The sequence below is a fragment of the Onychomys torridus genome, chromosome 3 (genome assembly GCF_903995425.1).
Source record: "Onychomys torridus chromosome 3, mOncTor1.1, whole genome shotgun sequence".
NCBI classification, from domain to species: domain Eukaryota; kingdom Metazoa; phylum Chordata; class Mammalia; order Rodentia; family Cricetidae; genus Onychomys; species Onychomys torridus.
Window position 1 is genome coordinate 126623413 of NC_050445.1, and position 19893 is coordinate 126643305.

The 19893-nt window shown below is 45.7% G+C and overlaps 1 protein-coding gene across 4 annotated transcripts in view; it reads right to left on the bottom strand.

Moving 5' to 3' along the window:
* Nucleotides 1-314: 314 nt before the first annotated feature.
* The window catches only part of St3gal5 (ST3 beta-galactoside alpha-2,3-sialyltransferase 5), a 53775-nt gene continuing 34196 nt past the window's right edge, over nt 315-19893 (bottom strand). For 3 of the 4 annotated variants that reach the window (XM_036181600.1, XM_036181602.1, XM_036181603.1), the window contains exons 3-7: nt 19781-19892; nt 8129-8472; nt 4894-5080; nt 2960-3118; nt 315-1451 (exon numbers count right to left, since the gene is read on the bottom strand). In XM_036181600.1, the coding sequence (XP_036037493.1) occupies nt 1203-1451; nt 2960-3118; nt 4894-5080; nt 8129-8472; nt 19781-19892 (1051 nt within the window). In that variant the 3' untranslated portion in view covers nt 315-1202. The remainder of the gene's footprint in view (nt 1452-2959; nt 3119-4893; nt 5081-8128; nt 8473-19780; nt 19893) is intronic. The other variant, XM_036181604.1, reaches the window with a different exon arrangement.

Below are 19893 nucleotides of genomic sequence, written 5' to 3' on the forward strand. Positions count from 1 at the left end.
CAGTTAGCTCTCTACCTCATGTCTGTGGATCAAGGTATGAGCTCTCAGCTACTGCTCCAGCACCATGCCTGCCTGCTCCAACGTTCTTCATCATGATGGTCATGGACTCACCCTCTGGAACCCTGAGCCCCAAATTAAAGCTTTCTTTGAATAAGTTGCCAGAGATTTTCCTAAAGATGAACGAATGATGGAACAAACAAAGTAACTAGATCACAGAGGTTCCTCAAAAGCTTTTATTCTTTACTTTTTTTTTTTTTTTTTTTTTTTTTGACATTGCTTGATATACACAGTCAGGCATTTGAAAAATCTTTTTTTTTTTTTTTTTTTTTTTTTAAATGAGCAAGTTCTAACAATGGGAAGATTTCACTCCAGTGCTTCAGAAATGTGATCATCCATGGAAAGGGCTCGTTCCCCATGGCTCTGGACAACTGAGACTTTGTCACAGTTTCGATGTGCTGCCTCAGACAGTGTCTTAAGTAACACTTAAGTGCTTTGGAAGGGCAGAAAAAATTTTTCTCTTGAAGTTGAAAAGTGTCCTGACAGTGTGGGAAGACATGGCTTCTGCAGCCTGAGGCAACATCACAGTATGCAGCAAACAGTAGCTCACCGACCAGCAACCTCCAGGCTGCTGCTCGCTCTTGTTGGCTGCTATGACTTTTCTGGCAGAAGAAGGAGCGCAGAAAGGGGTTATGAGCTTGTCTAGTGGCTCCCAACTTCCTATGCCTGCCAGTGGTGGTGAGTAAGCCCTCATCCAGGAAGCAGGAAGTTTCTCTGCCATCAGTTCTACCAAATAGAGTAGCAGAATCCAGAATCGGGCATCCAAGGGACAGAGGCCCTCTCCTCCCACCTCGTCACCTACTACTCACTGTGCAGATGACATGCGTAGTTTCTGCAAATTAAAATTACTTCCTTAAAATAATAAAGTATCATTCCATATGATTCTCTTTGAAGTCTTTCCAATCCCATTCTTAAAATTAACTTATAAAAATGTACAAAACCCAACACAGATTCCAAATAAATAGGGCAAAACAGTGGGAAGAGCTAAACCATTTTGTTGTTGGCTTTTTGTTTTTTTGCTTTTGTTTTCTTTTTTAATTAAAAGTTTAAAAACAGCAGCTGCACATCAAAGTAGCTGCAGGCTGAAATGCAAGTGGGGGTTGTTCACCACAGTTCTCTGCATTTCTAATTGAGGTTTGTTGTGCTCAAAATTCACAGTGGATGCCCCCACTGAGGTCCTTCACCACACCCTCCTTGATCAACTTCAGGAGGAAATCGGTCTCTGTGGCCACATTGTGCATGGCTTGTGAGTTCATGGCGCCCATGCACTGACTGTTGAAGTAATGGAGAGGAATCCTGGGTCGACTGAGGTCATATCCAAAGCCTGCCAAGCTGACTTCATCACACAGATGTGTGGCTAAGACAATAGCAATGGCGCCCATCGTGGGAATGTTCTGAAAAGAACACAGACCGATTATTCCATTTATTCATTTTAAAAAATACTTTAATTCTTTGTTAATTTTTATTTTTGTCTAGATAGAATTTCACTACGTAGCTCTGGCTGTCCCAGAACACACAGAGATCTACCTGCCTCAGCCTACCAAGTGCTGGGGTTAAAGGTGTGCGCCACTCTACTCAGCTACTTTAATTTTTGAAATTGTGACAATGACAACAAACCCTCTCACAACCCTTCCCCACTCCCCTGCAAACTCACAGCCTCTTTTTCCTGTCTGCATATGTGTACACATATACACATATATATTCCTAATTATACCCTGCTGGGTCTGTGTGTTACCTGTATGTACGGTGTAAGGATCTATCAGGTCTCTCCATGGTCCTTCCCAGGGCATGGTTTCTAGAACCCATCCCTCTGTGGGACACACCCTCCCTTATTAAATTCTCTTTTCTCCCACATCCCTACTTGTTGCTAATGTCCCACTTAATGTTAACCATTTGCTGTTCCTAGACCATTTTTATATACACAGCAGCTAAGCCAGACCTGAATTAAGGACATTTGTTCTTCCTTGATTTTTAAATTTTAATTAACTAACTTGTCTTTTTATATTTTTAAGGGGTGTGTGTGCGTGCATGTGCACATGCACACATGCCACTGTGCATGCTTGGAGGACAGAGGACAACTTTCATCCCAGTCTGATTTTTTTTTTTTTTTTTTTTAAAGATAGGGTCTTGCCATCTAACCCAAGCTGACTTCTATACCATGACCTCGTGCTTCAGCCTCTGGAGTGCTGGATTACACATGTCACTCTCCCTGGCTATATTTATTCCTTTCAAAATAGATTCAACTAACTCTTGTTTAAGAAGGATTTCCATACAGGTCTTAAAAGTTTTAAAGACATGGGTCAGGCTACAATAAAAGCATGCTCCACACCACCCTCTTCTGGCAGCACATGCTAATTGCAGGTTAACAACCCACACAATGGAAACCTAGAACACAAAGGTTCTCAAGTTAGGCTGGAAAGTAAATCATCTGGGTAATTTTGAAAATCTCCATGTACAGACCACCACACTGATCAATGAAGTCTGAATGTCTGGGGTGGGGCCAGACTGAAAAGCACTTAGAGGTCTGACTTCATTCACCATCATTTGTAAAGTGTTGGTAAATACCAATTCTTAGTATCTTGTAGAGATAAAATATCTACAAAGGTTCTGTATTAATAAAGTGCCTCTTAGTGTCTGGCAGTTGAATGTAGCCAGGGCAAAGATACCTTAATTAACATCTCGGTAACCTAAGTGTCACTATACCAAAGAGTACATCTAGGAAGAAGGCTAATTAAACCACAAGGAGCCCTGGCTCCAAGGGGTGTAATGATAATGGACTTGTCTAGTCAATAAATAGGTTTCCCTACTAGAGATGTTTCTAGGGGTGTAAGATAAGCCCACACAAAACTTAAACATTTTTCTTGTACACAGAGAATAGTTAATTGAGTAGTAACAAAAATACCTTATCTTGGCCCCAGAATCTCAACTGAGGTTCTGAGTACTGAAGGATGTCAAAGGCAGTTTCTTTGATGATAACTGGGTTCAAAATCCTGAAGTGTTTTGCCTGGAGTGGGATTTTTTCTGCCACCTGCTTCCAGAAGAAGAGCCGAACCCAAAATGGCTGAGGAAAGAATGCAAGCAATCACTGGGGATGATTGGTGACATCATCCTGTCACTGGAGGGTGAGAAGGCATTCACTGTGAATCATGCTAAGGTCATGGGCACAACTCCAACTGGCCTTGGACCCTGCACCCTAGTGTGCAGTCATCTATCTAAATGCATGGAAATCCAGTACATCTACCCAATAATGTAACCCTGAAACTTGCAATTTACAAAGGTGGTGCGGACCTGAACAGAAACCACAAAACCAGCTTGTTTGCTTGAGGAAGAAATTCCCCAAGGACGACCTGAGTCTACAGTCTACAGCCACCGTGTTCCCAGGGAAGGCCAGTTAACAGGCTCAATTTAAGGGTGGTAAGTGCTGTGAGTGCCTTGCTGAATGGGTTCTCACCTCACACCCACTTCCCACTGATTTTATTTCCTAGTCCCATAAAATTGCTTAGCAAATGACTATAGGTCACTTCATTTTCCCATTAGAAATTCTATGCAATAGAAAATCCAGAAGGTTACAATAATCCACAGAGAATCAGGTTCTGGACATATAAACTGCTCCATCACGTAGAATGGCCTACTAGTTTTAAAAAATGTGGATTTTAACCATGTATTGCATGTGTGCGGAGGATGATCTCTGGGAATCATTTCTCTCTTTCTACCAGAGCTCCTAGGGATTGAAGCTGGGTTGTCAGGCATGGTGGCAGGCACCTTTACCCTCTGAGTCATCTCCGTGAACCCTATCTTGTTAGTTTTGGAGATAACTACTTGTGATCAGCTTGGTAACTGAGCTCTGAAAATTATTTCACTTTCATGGACAGAACTACAAAGTAGCATTAGTTGATTACTGGAAAGGCCGACAAGAAGAACTTGACCAAGGGGAAGCCTCTGCCCTTCCAGAATGCTTTGGACTTATTTATTCCAATGAGAGGACCCTGCCTGCAGCATTTTGGAGAACATCTTTGGGATGATTATATGTATAATCTTCAGCACAGTTTACATTCATCCAGGAAAATCTCACTTCTTGAACTAACTAAAAGTCATTTAAGTCCATGTCTGGAGAACAAGGTAATCAACTTCAGAATAGAGAGCGTAGTCTAAAGTTGATATTCTCTTAGTAATGACCACCATTTTCTTGTTTTGTTTTGTTTTTGTTTGTTTGTTTGTTTTTGTTTTTCGAGACAGGGTTTCCCTGTGTAGCTTTGCGCCTTTCCTATAACTCACTTGGTAGCCCAGGCTGGCCTTGAACACACAGAGATCCACCTGGCTCTGCCTCCCGAGTGCTGGGATTACAGGCGTGCGCCATCACCGCCTGGCCGACCACCATTTTCACATAAAATTCTTTTTCTAGTTTTGGTCTATTTATTTGTTTGTTTCTAAGACAGGGTCTCATGTAGCCCAGGCTGGCCTCAAACTCTATGTAGATGAGGATGTCCTGGAGTTTATCCCCCTGTTCCACCTCCCAAATGCTGAGATTATAGGTGTATACCCTGTTAGCCAGTTTTATGTGGTCCTGGGGATTGAACCCAGACCTCATGCATGCTAGGCACGCATTCTATAGACTGAGCTACATTTTCAGTTCCATGTGCCAATTCTTAATCAGGTTCTGAAATCAAAGGTGCAGAAGAGTTCTGAGGGGTTCCTACAGAAAGGGAGAATATTTCAAAGACAACACTAAGTATGTATGCTATTGTGTCTATTTAAAAATAAAAGTCCATAGTTGCAATTCAAGATGCTCTCACTTTGTACCAATGCTGGATTTCCAGAAGAATTCTGAATGCTTACCAGGGTTTCATTTTTTACCATTGCTTGAAGCCACTTAAAATCAACACTCTTAAATAAAACGGTAACAAACAAGTCATTGGCGTAGTATTCCACATCCGACAGTGGCGCACCCTCTGGGTAAGTCATCCTTATAGTAGTTTTATTTCCAACATGTTCGGAATAACCTTCGACTGGTGCACTGTTTAACCTAGTCAAACAAAAAAAGAACAATTGACAAAGGAAGTCATCAACCATCTTGTCACACCATATGACATCCCAATACCCTATGCCATGTCCTCCATGAATCAGGACACTGTTGGAGTTGGCGTCCCTCCCAGGGCCTCGGTGCTCTACACACCGCTGTCCTTCAGGGCACTGGCTGAATACAGCCTGAAGCCCATGATGGAACACCAGATCAAACCCTAGACTGTCAACTCAAGCAGTTCTGTCATGCCCTAGTATTTCAAGCTTAGTCAACCCTAACATGGGGCTTTCCTGGACATTACTTCCTTTAAAAATCTCCTGTTTGCTCAGATAATTAAGAGTTATTGCCAGAACTCCAAAGTCTCCTGAGTACTTGGGGTTACAGAGCTATGCCACTGTGCCTGGCTAGTTAACGGTCTTCTGAAATCTCATAAAAGCATCAGACACAGCTGTGTCAGCCTTTCTATCTCATGCTACTTTCTCTTCCAGACCTTAAACACCTAGTCCCCTGGTTATTAAAAGCCAAAGCATGCCACTGGCCGGATGTTTTCTTTCTTCTGTTTTGAAAAGGTAGGGCATCATTGCTATAAATAGATAGTTGTAGATTAGATACAATTTACTAATTTATCATGTTAACTTTCTGATCCTGAGTATTGTTTTCCTATTCTCAAGAGAAGCATACTCAAGTTCTTAGGGTTTGCTATTTGCAACTTTCAAAAAGGGGTCAGCAGAGTAACAGTACAGATGGTACCCGACTTTCAACAGCTCGACTTCAAATCCTTCCATTTTATGATGGTTCAAAGCAATGTGCATTTGACTGAAGCCTAATTCTGAACTTGGGATTTTGGTCTTTTCCTGGGCTTGTAACATTTGTGGTGTGAAACTTTTTAGGGTTCCACAGAGTGATAGCCATGTGGACAATGAGGGGAATGCCTGGCATTCTATACTAAGCTGTCTAGTAGGTTAGGGGTAGTCAGCGCATCCCCACTCTTCCCTTCCCCTTACATGCATGAATGGGTTGATATGGGGAATCTTCCTCAAATGCTCTCCAACTTGAAACAAGCTCTCTCTACTGAAGTTATACTGACCAGTATGGCTAGTTTAGTTAATCAGGCTGTCCATGGGATCCCCTGCCTCTGCCTTCTGAGCCTGGAATTCACAAGCACAGAATTTACAGGTGGGCCATCACACCCGCGTGACATTTACTCAGGTACTGGAGACCTGAACTCCAGTCCCACAGCAAGAGCCTTATGCACTGAGCTACCCTTCTTGCCCGCTTAATGCATTCCTGACTGAAATGTATGCTGGGTGTGCAGATGGAAGCCTCCACAAAAGCTAAGGAACATCTGTATAGATACAGGGAAAATAAGCAAATGGATGAAGTGTGGTCAACCAGGGAATCTGGGAGAAGGTAAATGGGAATTATTTGTACTATTCCCACAAAATTATGAAAATAAAAATGCTTCTTAACCAATCTTTCTAATTAGGCTCCAAGGACCCTTCACTATTCCCGATGCACAGAAACCTCCCTGCCCTTGAAGGCCCCTGGAGTAGAAATCTTGGCATCACCTGACATTAGTTTTCAAACCATTAAAAGGGGTTGTCAATTACTTTTCAATATGTCGCTCAGATCCAGTCCTCTGTGACTGTTTCTACTTTCTGTGTGTGACCCCCAATCACGCATGTCCCACCTTCATCCCTAGGCTCTGTTCCCACTCTCTTGTGGTTAATTTACTGCAGTGTACCAAGGGTCGGAAAAACAGACCCAGGCCTGGAAGACATCGATTCTACTCTAAACAACTTGTTTAAGGAACTAATCAGAGCTGGACAAAGAGACATGTCAATAAAAATACACAAAGCAGTTTCATATTAAAAGGTAAAAAGATGGGAACATTCTAATGTCTGGCAAGAGGGTCACCAAATAATTTATCTTCTTCTAGAGGAGTTTTAAGATATGACTTCAGAAACTAATCATAAATGTAAGTTCAAAATACTCTGTAAGGCAGGGCTAGGGAGATGGCCTAGTGGTCAAGAGTTCTTGCTGTACTTCCAGAGAACCACGATTCAGTTCCTAGCCCCCACATTAGGTGGCTCACAAGAGCCTGTAACTTCTGATGTCCTCTTCTGGCCTCCATGGGCACTTGCATGCATGTGCGTGCGCGCACACACACACATACACACACACAAAAAAACAAAAAACCAAAATCAGTCTTTAGAGAGACAGAAACACAGATGCAAGCACATGTCCAGAGCAACAGTGAGAGGCAGCACAGCAAATCAGCAGTGGCTGCTTACTCTTGCTATGGGGAGCTATTGTTTTCTTCCTAATAATGGGGACATTTGACATTTGCCATTGGAACCCCTTTTTCTTTCCTGCGCTATCATGGACTCCAGGGCCTTGTGTATTGAAAGCAGGCGTTCTTCCATTCAGCTACACCCTAGCCTAAGAAAAGAACTTCTGGGCACAGTGGTGGAGCACACCTTTACTCCCAGCACTTTGAGTTCAGGGCCAGCCTGGTCTACATAGTGAGTTCCAGGACAGTCAGAGCTATCCAGAGACCCTGTCTCAAAAAAACCAAAACCCCAAATTCAAACCAACAAGCAAATGAACAACCCCCTTCAGTAGGCATGTCAGAACTCTAGGATAGCTGTCTACTGCTTGTGTTGAGTTCTGACTACCCTAGAGGCTGTCTATCCTTGCCATCACTGCCTCCCAGGGCTCACTATGCCTAGACCCTGCTCCCGAGCAAGGTGTCCCCCATCATCCTCTCATCCTGTACCATCCTGTAGCCCCTGCCTAACAAACAGTACTGTTTACCAAGCGCTCCCATCCCTCCATACCTCCCTCTTCTGGAAGGCTTAGCAAGAAACTCCAGCCCACAGCATATTCCTTGAATCTAGGATAACCAATAAATAGTTTGGGACACCTGGCCATTTGTGGTTTTGTTTCAAGACCCCAAGAGCTTCCAGGGTTCCTCTCTGTCCCCAGAGCTGCACTGGCCCAGAGTACAAGACCAAAGTCTAGACAAAGGCTGGTTTTGAGAGCAGATACCTTATTACCACGTCAAACCGGTTGAGGGCGTGGCCCAGCTCCAGTCCATGTAGGATGCCCCCATTCCCGATAACCACGCAGCGCTGGCAGTGTTTGGCTCTCAAGTGTTCAGGAAAGTCATGCTCAGGCAGCAAATCCAAGAGGCTCTGGACTTTACTGGAGAACTTCCGGAATCCAAAAGGAGGGTCATACTTGAGCTCGGCTTCATTGGCCCTGGGAACCTTCTGCACAAAAGGCTCCAAGTTCATGCTGTATCTGTGCTCAAATAACCGAGCCATGGCTTTCTTCGCAAAGCTGGGCCTGCATTCGTTCTCTAAGACTTGCTGAGCGTATCTCTGAGCTCTCTGAAAGGGGATGATCAACATGAGCTTTAAAACCTCTCCAACATTAGAAATAACACCGTGGAGACACTCAGGCCTGTGATGCCTGGAGGCTCTCCCTTGTTGATTACCATCTGGTAATACAGAACATTTGCCTTCCAGGGTTAGTTTTTGCTCAGGAACAGGAAGGGACCAGGGGCCACATCACATGACAAGGACAGAAACTGTACAAAGGTATTGATTTCCTTATGCCAGTGAGACAAACCAGTCACATGTAGATGAGCTCTAAGAAGACCGCACTTACCTGCAGTGTGTGCAGTGGTCAGATCCACAGAAGCACAAAGCAGGATCGGGGGACCAGGGGCTGAGGAGATGGAGAGGCCATGCATCTAGCAGGCATGGTGCTTCAGTTTTGCACACTGAAAAGTAGCTCTGGAGGGCCAGCAAGATGGCTCAATAGGTCAAGGTGGCTGCTGACAACCCAAGTTCAGTCTCTGGGACCCACATGATGGAAGGAGAGAGTTTCCCAAAGATGGTCCTCTGACTTCCATACTATGCTATGGTGTACACACACACACACACACACACACACACACACACACACACACACACACAAGTTCTAGAGGTCTGTTTCACCATACTGAATTGAGATTGGTAATGTAGCTCAGTGGTATGTTTACTTGGCCTGTTGCAAGGCTTTGGATTGTTTCTTAACACTCCACTTCAAAGGTTAAGATGGAGTGTTACATAGTTTTTGGCTTGTCTTTTTACCACAACAATAGCAAAGAGCTTCATATTTTCTACCTAGCAGGGTAAGAAACAGTCTTGTTTATCAGTAGGGTTAATCGACTTTGGGCAGTCTGGAAGACAAATGACCTCCAGTGTTATCAGGGAACAAGTATCCTGACACACAGGACTTGCTGGTTCATGTGCATTTCCCCAGAGCTAATGGCTCCTATCAGCAAAGAACAGCTGCTGAAGGTGGAGCCTGAGGACTCCCCACGTGCTGCCCCTGCATCTGCATGCTCTCTGTTTTGTGTTCAGCAGCCCTGCCTGCCTCACCTACCTGCTCCGCTGCAGCTTGCTCTTGTGCGCACAAGAGTGCGTGCAGATGTGGGGCATGAGGTCCTGTATTCCCAGGACACCTATTTCTAGGAATTTCTCTCGTCTTTAAACCTGTCAGTGTATCATAAAGATTCTTAGTGTTGTAGCTTTAAACACTACCTCAGCTGTCTTTTTCCTCAGTCTTATTATTTTTACTCTATTTTTTATTGTACTTTATTCCGTGTGTGTGTGTGTGCGTGTGTGTGTGTGTTGTGTACATGTGTGTGTGTGTTGTGTACGTGTGTGTGCGTGTGTTGTGTACATGTGTGTGTGTGTGTGTGTGTGTGGGTGTGGGTGTGGACAACTCATGGGAGTCAGCTGTCTTCTTCCTCCATGTGGGAATAAGGGATGGCCTGGTTGTCAGGCCTGGCAGCAGCCATGCTTTTTACACATGTGCTTTTTACACATGTGCTTTTTACACATGGAGCCACCTTCCCAGCCATTATCTAATTTTTGTAAAATATATTTTTGAGGGGAACATAATTTCCCTCATTTCAGTAGAAAACATTTAAAATATTTTAAAAGTATAGCCTTGAAGAGTTGCTTAGTGCCTATAAAGGGAACTGACTCCATTTGGAAGAGGGGAACTGACTGATAGTGTCAGCCCCTGTGGCACCTTAAGATAAGGAAGGACACTAGTGAGTTCCCTTTGTGGTTTCAAGGCAGCATAACCAGTAAAATGAATCACTGACCTGGACACTCATGTGCCAAGGCTTGACACAGCAGCAGCCTCTACACCACAGGAAAGGAGTAATACTCCAGAGAACAGTGGCTCACACATGGACTGGCATCTTCCCCTGGGACCAGTTAGCAAGCCAAGCAAGGAGCCTACCGTGATCCTGTGTCCTCACAAATAGCAAGCGGGTGACACTCCACCCGTCGTGAGACCTTAAAGCCAACCTGGAGGAAGCAAAGGGCCCCTACTGTCTTCATTCACCTCCAGACTCTGGGTCTGGTGGCCATACACGGCCATTTTTGGAGCCCCAAATGTCCAGTAAACCCCTAGGATACATGCCCAGCACATGGGTTCACAAATTACCCAGGATGCAAAGGGACATCTGCAAAGTGCCAGGAGACCCAGGGAGGCTTCTCTCTACCTGACGGGAAGGAGGCTGTAAACAAGCTGTAAGCATGTGCACAGTGCTCTCGTGATGCCCCATCTTTTCTTGAGACGTTTCCTTTGAGAGGAGTGAAATTTCATTCCATTCCTTGTCCTGGCAAAGCATTCAGTTTCAGGTTTCAAATTTAATCTGGAATATTGTGAGCAGACCTAAGGCCCAGCTGTCACCCTCTGCTTCACAGCTGGGGCAGGGAATCTGAAGGGGCAAGCAAGCAGGGCTATATGGCCCAGCCCCTGCAAGTCCCTCCTCCCGTTTGTTCCCATTGTTTAAAGCCACACTGAGCTCTGAAGGTGTCCGCAGTCACATGGGTGACTTTTTCTAGCTAGACCACACTTTAGTGTCTCCCCTTCTTTCCCTACACGGGGTTCACAGCTCAGGAAAAAAAAAAAACTCAAAGAAGGAAGAGCTCACTTTAAGGAACTGGGGTGCTTAGTTAGAGGAAGCAGTGGGGAGCCTGGCAGCCAAGTGAGGGAGGGCTGACTGGCAGGCGCCAGCCCCTGGCCTGGGTGGCACCATGCAGGCGACCCTGGGATGCAGAGAGCTGATGTTACTCTTATAAGGTGCAAGATACTGTGTCAAATGTAGGGATGGAAATAAAGGCTTTAGTTCTTTGAAGTCTCCAGGTGGAGCTGTAAGCTCCCAACAATGAAGAAGAGCGACACCGTGAAGGCCCAGCTACTTAGTGATGTGACAATTTGCCATGCAACACCACACATGAAAGTTCACTGAAGGGAATTAAGGTCAAGGTAACTTCCTCAGCAAAAATGCCATGCCATGTCCACTCCTGAAGGATCATCCTTCTTAGAAACATAAGTAAGTGGCATATTTGTGAGTACACGATGAAGCTCCATCCTCATTACCTACTGATTTTATAATTCCAGGAGAGGAGGGAATTTAGGGCAGAGAACTTTGGGTTAACTAAATATGGGAGGGAGCTCCACCAGAGCTCTTGGGATGGTTACTATAGAAATGCTTGTTTCCACATCTGTAATTGCACACTGGCCTCTTCCTCCCTTTGAGGACCAGGTCATCTTGCCTAGTGCCTGGTACAGTCGAGAGCACTGTACAGAAGTTCTCAGGTACAAGTTGCCTGTCTACAGTCTTACTGTGTGATTAAAAGCAGACAAAATTTAAGGACACTCAAGGGAAGGATGCCACAGTGAAACCTCCCTTAGTGAGGCAGTGGATGCCTGGGCTGTGTGTGGAATTAGTTGAGAACTGATCATAAAGGGCTCTGAGGGAACTAACGAGGGTGATGGAACAACCCCAAATGAATTACATGGTGCACATGGTGTAACTCAGAGAATAGCCCAAAGGAATAAGTCCTACTGTGTGCTTTCATAGGCACAGCCTGGTAGGACGGAAAGGCTGGGCAGTTTCAGATCTACTTAACTAGTACTATCATCTTGGTTAAAGCAGTGGACACTGGGTGGAGACTTCAGTTTTCTCACCCTCTGATACATTTTAGGGTGGTCTGTGGAAAGGGGGTGGTCCCAAGGTTGACAGAGATATGTGCAGGGTTCTGCTGCCTCGGCTCAGGGACCAGCTCAGCAGGATGAGCCTGCTGACCGCAAACACACTAAGTGGGGGTCTGCGGAGCTGAGAAGGCTGAGGACTTGGGCCACAATTATTAACTAGACTGCACGGAATGCTGTCCCCTGGGTTATCTGTGGTCTTCAGCTCCCTGAAAGAAGAGTGTGCCAAGTTCACACTGCTCCACCACTCACTCAGACCAAGCCTAAATTAACACAACATGCCAGTTTAGTCTCATATCTTTTAAGTGCAATTTCAATATGAATCACACTTTCAACATGCCTAAGCATCCCTTCAGAGACTACCACTGGTCTTGTGAACAAAAACCACTAACTCCACAGCTCGACAGTTGTTCCCCGCCCCCGCAGAATGACCGTTAGTGTAGCTGGGAACACTAGTATCTGACAGGGCGGGGCAGGGTAGGGTAGCATCCACGTTTCCAGATGTGAGACGTAACCAATGAAGTTAACAGGGTTCACTCTCCTGAGACTATACATGCACGATCATTCAAATGTGCCCATGTGTAAAGCCAGGGGTGTGGTGCACATCCACAATCCCAGTCCATGTTGACAACATATAGCAAACCAGTGCCACCTGCCATGGCTTTGAGGACCTCCTGTTTGTTCCATTTTCCATCTCTTTTCAGGCTGTGCCCCACCCCAAGCCCCATGATATGCTCCACACACCAGAAGAAGGGAGATGTCTTGCCAAGACCTTTCTGAAAAGTGGGGCAATCTGACAGGGTTAAACTGGTTTTTGATGTCGCTGCTGTTTTGTGTTTTCTAGAAAGGTGTGAGCAGTGAGTGGCTGAGCAGGGAAAAATGCTCCATGTGCTCAACCACCTGAGTTCAATCCCTGAAACCCACACGGCGGATGGAAAGAGCCAACTCCTGCATGTTGTCCTATGACCTCTACTTGTGAGCTGTGTCATGTATGCATCCACACACACACACACACATATAAAGAAATGTTTTTATAAAGATGTTAAAAGAGCTACTAAGAGTTTAAGGCTAGCCTGAGATACACAAGAGCCTGCCTTTACTATATGGCATTGGCATAAAAACAGACAGGTGGATCAATGGAACCCAATCAAAGACTCAGATGTAAATACACACACCTATGGACACCTGATTTTTTATTTTATTTTATTTTATTGTATTTTATTTTTGAGACAGGGTTTCTCCGTGTAGTTTTTGGTGCCTGTCCTGGATTGCTCTGTAGGCAATCTGACTCTGCCTCCCAAGTGCTGGGATTGGAGGCGTGCACCACTGCCCACCTCCCCCCACCCCCCGAAACCTGATTTTTGACACAGAAACCAAAATTATACAATGGAAAAAAAAAAGACCAGCACCATTTGAAGCTGGTCTAACTGGATGCCAGCATGTAAAAGAATGCAAATAGATCCATATCTACCAATCTGCACAAAACTCAAGTCCAAGTGTATCAAAGACCTCAACATAAAAATAGATAGATTGAGCCTGATAGAAGAGAAAGTGGAAAACAGCCTTGAATACACTGGCACGGGGACCACTTCCTGAACAGAACACCGACAGCACAGACCCTGAGAGCAACAATTACTGAGGAAGCTTCTAGAAGGCACAGGAAGTGTCAAGAGGAGAAAAAAACAGCCCACAGAAGGGGAAAAGGTCTTCACCAACCCCACATCTGACAGAGGGCTGATCTCCAGAATATATAAAGAACTCAAGAAACTAGACAGCAAAAACCCAATAATCCAATTAAAAACAGAATTCTCAGCAGAGGAATCTCAAATGGCCGAGAAACACTTAAAGAAATGTTCAACATCCTTAGCCATCAGGGAAACACAAATCAAAATAACTCTGAGAGTCCATCTTAAATCTGTCAGAACGGCCATGATCAAAACCAGCTCATGCTGGAGAGGAACAAGGGGAGCACTCCTCCACTTCTGGTGGGAGTGCAAACTTGTACAGCCACTTTGGAGATCAAGATGGCCATTTCTCAGAAAATTGGGAATCAATCTACCTCAAGACCCAGCTAAACCATTCCTGAGCATATCCCCAAGGATGCTCAATCACACCAAAGGACACTTGTACAAGTATGTTCATGGCAGCATTATTCGTAATAGGCAGAACCTGGAAACAACCTAGATGCCCTTCAACCGACGAATGGATAAAGAAAATGTGGTGTATGCACACAATGGAGTACTACTCAGTGGTTAAAAAAAATGACATCATGAGGTTTGCAGGCAAATGGACGGAACTAGAAAAGATCATCCTGAGTGAGGTGACCCAGACCCAGAAAGACAAACATGGTGTGTACTCACTGTGAAGGGGAAACAGAAACGACATTGCCAGTGGATGAGGGGAGGGGGTTTGCATGAGGAGGTAGGGATGGGAACGGGAGGGATCAGATGGGGGAGTAGAGGTGGGGAGTACTGGAAGGGACGACTGGGAAAGTGTGGCATTTTAGGGTGAGATGGAAACTCTCAGGAATCTACAAGGATAACCCTAGTAGTTAAGACTCCTAACAACAGTGGATACATAGCCTGAACTGTCCGTCTCCTGTAACCAGGCAAGACTTCCGGTGGAGGGACTGGAACACCAACCCAGCCATGTATCCTCTGACCTACAATTTGTCCTGCTTACAAGATGTGCTGGGGTAAAGGTGTCGCAGAAATTGTGGGAGTGGCCAACCAATGACTGGTTCAGCCTGAGCCCCATGCCACAAAAGGGAGCCCACCCCTACACCACCTAGAGTGCCAGGACCCAGAGGATGGATAGCCCAGAGACCTAGGATAAAACCGAACACGAATGGCAAGAAAACAAACAAACAAACAACTGGTATATAGCCCAACTGTTACCAGACGTTTCACAACTGATGGAAACAGATGCAGACCCACAGCCAAACATTAGACAGAACTCAAGGAACCCTGCAGAAGAGGGGAAGGATTGATTGACTGTAGGAGCCAGAGGGGTCAAGGGCACCATAAGAAAACCCACAGAATCAACCAATCTGGGTTCCCAGGGGCTCACAGAGACTGAACTAACAACCGGGGAGCCTGCCTGGGACTGACCTAGGTACTCTGCATATATGCTACAGTTGTATATCTTGGTCTTCCTACAAGAATCCTAACAGTGGGGGCAGGACTGTCTCTGACTCTTGCCCTATCCCTTGTACTGGGTTCCCTTGCCCAGCCTTAATATGAGAGGAGGCGCCATGTTTGGTTGATGTCCATGGGAGGCCTGCCCTTTTCTGAAGAGAATTGGTGGAAGAGTGGGTGGGGAGGGGAGTTGGGGGCAGGAACTGGGAGGAAAGGAGGGTGGGGAAACTGGTCAGGATGGAAAAGAAATTACTAAAAAAAAAAAAGAACCTGCCTTTAAAAGTATGTCACAAGTAATGCACTTTGACTCATCCAGCTCTACCACGGCTGTCGCAGGGTGTCGGGGTTAGGCGCACCCAACAGTCCCCTAGTCTCTCTTCCCCAGTGGAAAACCATAGCAAACTTCCTCCTTTACTCTTCCCTGTGTTATTTGAAACTTGACGATTTTATTGTTTGGTTTTTAGAAACAGGGTCTTGCTATCCAGTGCACGGGCTCCAATCCCTGCCTCAGCCTTTAAGGGTTCCTATGCCCAGCTCCAGTGTTAGTTTTCAATTGGAAAGACAACACATTTTGCTAAGTGCAAAAGGCCAGCAACAAAAGATTGTGGGCTGTATTTACATGAAACAGGAAACAGCCTTAAAGGCAGAAAGGGATTCATGGTTGCCTGGGGCAGGGAGTGACTGTTAATGGTCCTGGAGTTTCTTTGGGGGAGATGGCACACATCACCAAGCAGCATAGCTCTGTAAATATATGAAAGACCTGCACCATATGCTGTAAACAGTGAATTTTACGATGTGTGAATTGCATCTCAGTGCAGCGGTTAGAAAGAAAGAGGCTGAGGGGTAACCAGAAAGAGCAGCTCCACCCAGTGCACACAACAGGGGCAGTGCTGGGATGGTGCGAGGTGAAACAAAGCCAGATGAAAGCCAGAAGATGGGCCATGAAGTCTCACAGGTGGGCGAAGGGACCCGTGTGCTCCTGAAGATAACGAGGGGCCAAGAATCTTGAGGGGGAAGAGACACAGTTTTCAGAAATCTACCGTGCAATCTTGCCTGAGGCAAAGATGAAACCGAAACAATCAACATGGAAAGCAGAGGGCCCCTAAGAGCCAGCTCGGCCTTTTCTTAGACTATCAGGAACTGGATGAACTTAATCTCACTCTCAAATAATTTACAGTTCGGACAGACTGATTTTGCACTCCCATGAGTTAATATGAGAGTGAGTGTGGCAAGTGACAGCAGATTTCAAGCCTTTCCTTCTGCAGTCCAATACACTTCTCCATCATTAAAGCCACACTGCAGGTCCCATCATTTGCCCCAAGTCAGTTCTTTCGGGCTAGGCAAGAGTTCCCTCCCTTTTGATGGTGCCTCAGGGATGCAGTCCTGAGCCCTTTTTGGTTTCTATCACAAGTCATTAGGACTCTGAAGAACTTTACAGAGCAAGCTCGGGTGACTATGGGGCTGGAGCGATGACTCAACAGTTAAGAGCACTGTGCTTCCTTCCAGAGGACCTGGGTTTGATTCCCAGCATCTACTGAGAGGCTTACAACCATCTGAGATTCCAGTTTGAGGGATCCAATGCCCTATTCAAATCTCTGTGGGCACTGCACAGTTGTGGTACACAGACAAACATGCAGGCAAAGCATCAATACACATATAATTTTTTTTAAAGTCTAAAAAAAAAAAAGGGCAATAGCTAGAATAATCAGAGCAGGAGCAGGGGTGGTGGTCGGGTGTCAATGTGCTTGCTGCACAAGCCTCAAGACCCATGGGGAAAACCAGGTGTGGTGGTGTGCGCACCCATAAATACACATACGTACACAGCTGTCTGACCTCTAAAAGTGTAGTTTGGTGGGAAATGGTGACTGCAGACAGCTGGGTCTCTACTGCCAACTGACTCCACGAACAGCGTTACAAAAAAGCATCCTACACAGCGTGTTCAGCTTCATGTGAGAGACTCATTCTCTCCTCTACTACAAAGACTCCAGAGCCATCAACTGGCAGGTGGGCAGTCCCTGGCACACGTAATTAAAAGGACAGGAAAATAAGAGCCATGAGAGAGTGGGTAAGCTCAGCAAGGGACCAGAGAAGAGCCCACAGTGACTCAGTAAGCCACACCAAACACCGTTATTTTAGGCCTTTCCCAGGAGACAGAAAACAGACAGGATGTCAAAAAACCCTGATCCAAGAGCACTGGGAAAGGCCTTGGAACTGAATGGGCTTTGGGGAACATCTGCAAGGCCAGAAAGATTGGCAGAGGACGGGGCTCCAAGCAGAGGATCCTGGACACGCGGGACTCCACAGCGGATGTGGAGTACCGATGTGACAAGAGGTGGCAGCAATTGTCGGAGCACAGAGGGACAGCAGGAAAACAAAACCTGTGACTGAACGGGGTTGTGCTCTCAGCGGCTTGTTTATCTACTGGACCATAAAAACCTGGTGATCTGAAGAGTATAGACCAAAAGGAGAAATGAGCGATTCCAAGTCAAACAAGAAAGGAAGTGTCTAACACAGACATACACCGCTCCTGACATTTTCCACTTAGGAAAACTTGGGCCCAAGGGATTCAAGTACCATTGGATTTGGTTTGGTTTAGTTTGACGGGACAAGGCCTTGAACTTGAAGCAGTCTTCCTGCCCTAAATGCTGGGACTACAGAGTGGTCAGGACCCTGGCCTGACTGCTTCATCTCCAATCCCCGGTCATCTCAGCTGTGAGACAGGGAGAGTGACATGCTACACACCCAGAACGATATTGAGGGCTCACTGAGTCGACAGCACAGTGCACCTGTGACATGATTCCTGGCATACACCCAACACTGAACTAGGCTAGCCACACTAGCTACAGGCACTAGATGTGGGCATGGGCAAGCAGGTCAAATCTGCAGGCCACCATCGGTAGAGACAGGATGTTGGATGAGGTAGGACAAGAACACTGTGAGTCACACTACATGCAACACCTGTTCCTATTGGAGCTCACTTCTGCCACACTACCTTGTCTTAAGTCACTTGCCTTGAGCCGTGGGCGGAACACTACTGCTGAATTTAACCACTCAGTTTCCCAGTGAAATTTGTACTTCATGTAACAAACCACTTAGAAACATCGATAACAATTTGAAGAAAAACTGAAATACTATGTGAAAATCTTTAAAACTAAAACCTGTCCTTGTGTTCACAGACAAGCACTAGGGAAATCAGGAATGGTAAACACACAACGTTCTCTTTGACAAAAGAGATGTATACATAACCTGTTTTCTCCCAGAAGGCTGAGAATGGAGGTACTAATAGCTTAGATGACCCCTGCGCTATCTGAATGGCCAGGGGACCCCCAAACTCCTCCAACTGGGACCAGAGGTGGCTAACTGCCCAGAAGACCTATGCACTATTTGAATGACCGATACCATACCAGATTCTCCCTCAGGCCCCTAAGACAACACATGTAGCCGGTCTTTAAAAGCCTTCTTTATGGGAGAAGTGACATGGACTTTGAGAAGAGTTTGTATGTAAGGATGCCTCCTTGGGTCCATGGGATTGTGTTACACTAGGAAACTTTTTTTAGATTGTACTGTCTTAAATATGGCTACAATAAACTGCCAGTGTCAGACTCCACAAGTTTGAGCCAACACCAGCTACTGAGTCGTGTTGAACTGGATTTCCTTCGTGACTCGCTCGGATCACTACTCTGCCGGCTGTGGTGTTTGCGGAGATTCCCCCCAATAACCGAAGCCCAGGAGTGATACATCACATCCACAGAATGTTTTCATCAGCTGTTTTAGGAGAATGATGGGCAGCATCACAACAAGTGAACTCCATGGCACGTGCCTCAACACGTATCCAGCAGAGCCCACTGGTAAATGAAGACCACTGCTGCAGAGCGGAAGGGCCAGGTGTTAGGCTTGATGGGGGTGTCTTTGTTTTCAGAGTGCCGAGACTTTGTTCTAGTCAACTTTAACTGTCTACTGAACCCAGCCTAGAGTTACCAGAGGAAGGAGTCTCACTGAGGGACTGCCCACATCAGACTGGCCTATGAGCAAGTCTATGGGGACCTGTTTTGATTGCTAATTTGATGTTAGAGGGCCCAGCCCACTGTGGGTGGTGCCACTCCCTGGGCAGGTGGTCCTGGCCTGTACAAAGAAATTAGCTGAGCAGGAGTCTGTGCGCGCCAGCAGTGCTCCTCCATGGTTTCTGATACACCTCTTTGGCTGTGAGTGAGTTCCCTGGTTAGAAGGTAATTCTGCATGGAATAGCAAGTAGGTCTATCTTAGAATTCCTGCCTTGATTCCCCTCAATGACAGACTGTAGCCTGAAAAATGAAATAAAGCTTTCCTACTGTAAGCTACTTTTGGTCAGATTATTCTTTACCACAGAAACAGATATGAAACTAGAACACTTCTTGTTCAGATTTTCATTGGCATTTCTATGCCGTACAGCAGAGATGGGATTGCAGCTGAGTTGTGTTTGGAAATGTTTGAATTTGAATCACACGCAATAGCTCACCTTTATGCGGTCAGGGTCCACATAATGCATTCTTTTCATGTCACATTCTTCAGTGGTGTAATTTAACTTGAGGATGTACAGGAGCCACACTCCAAACACAACCAATGTACACC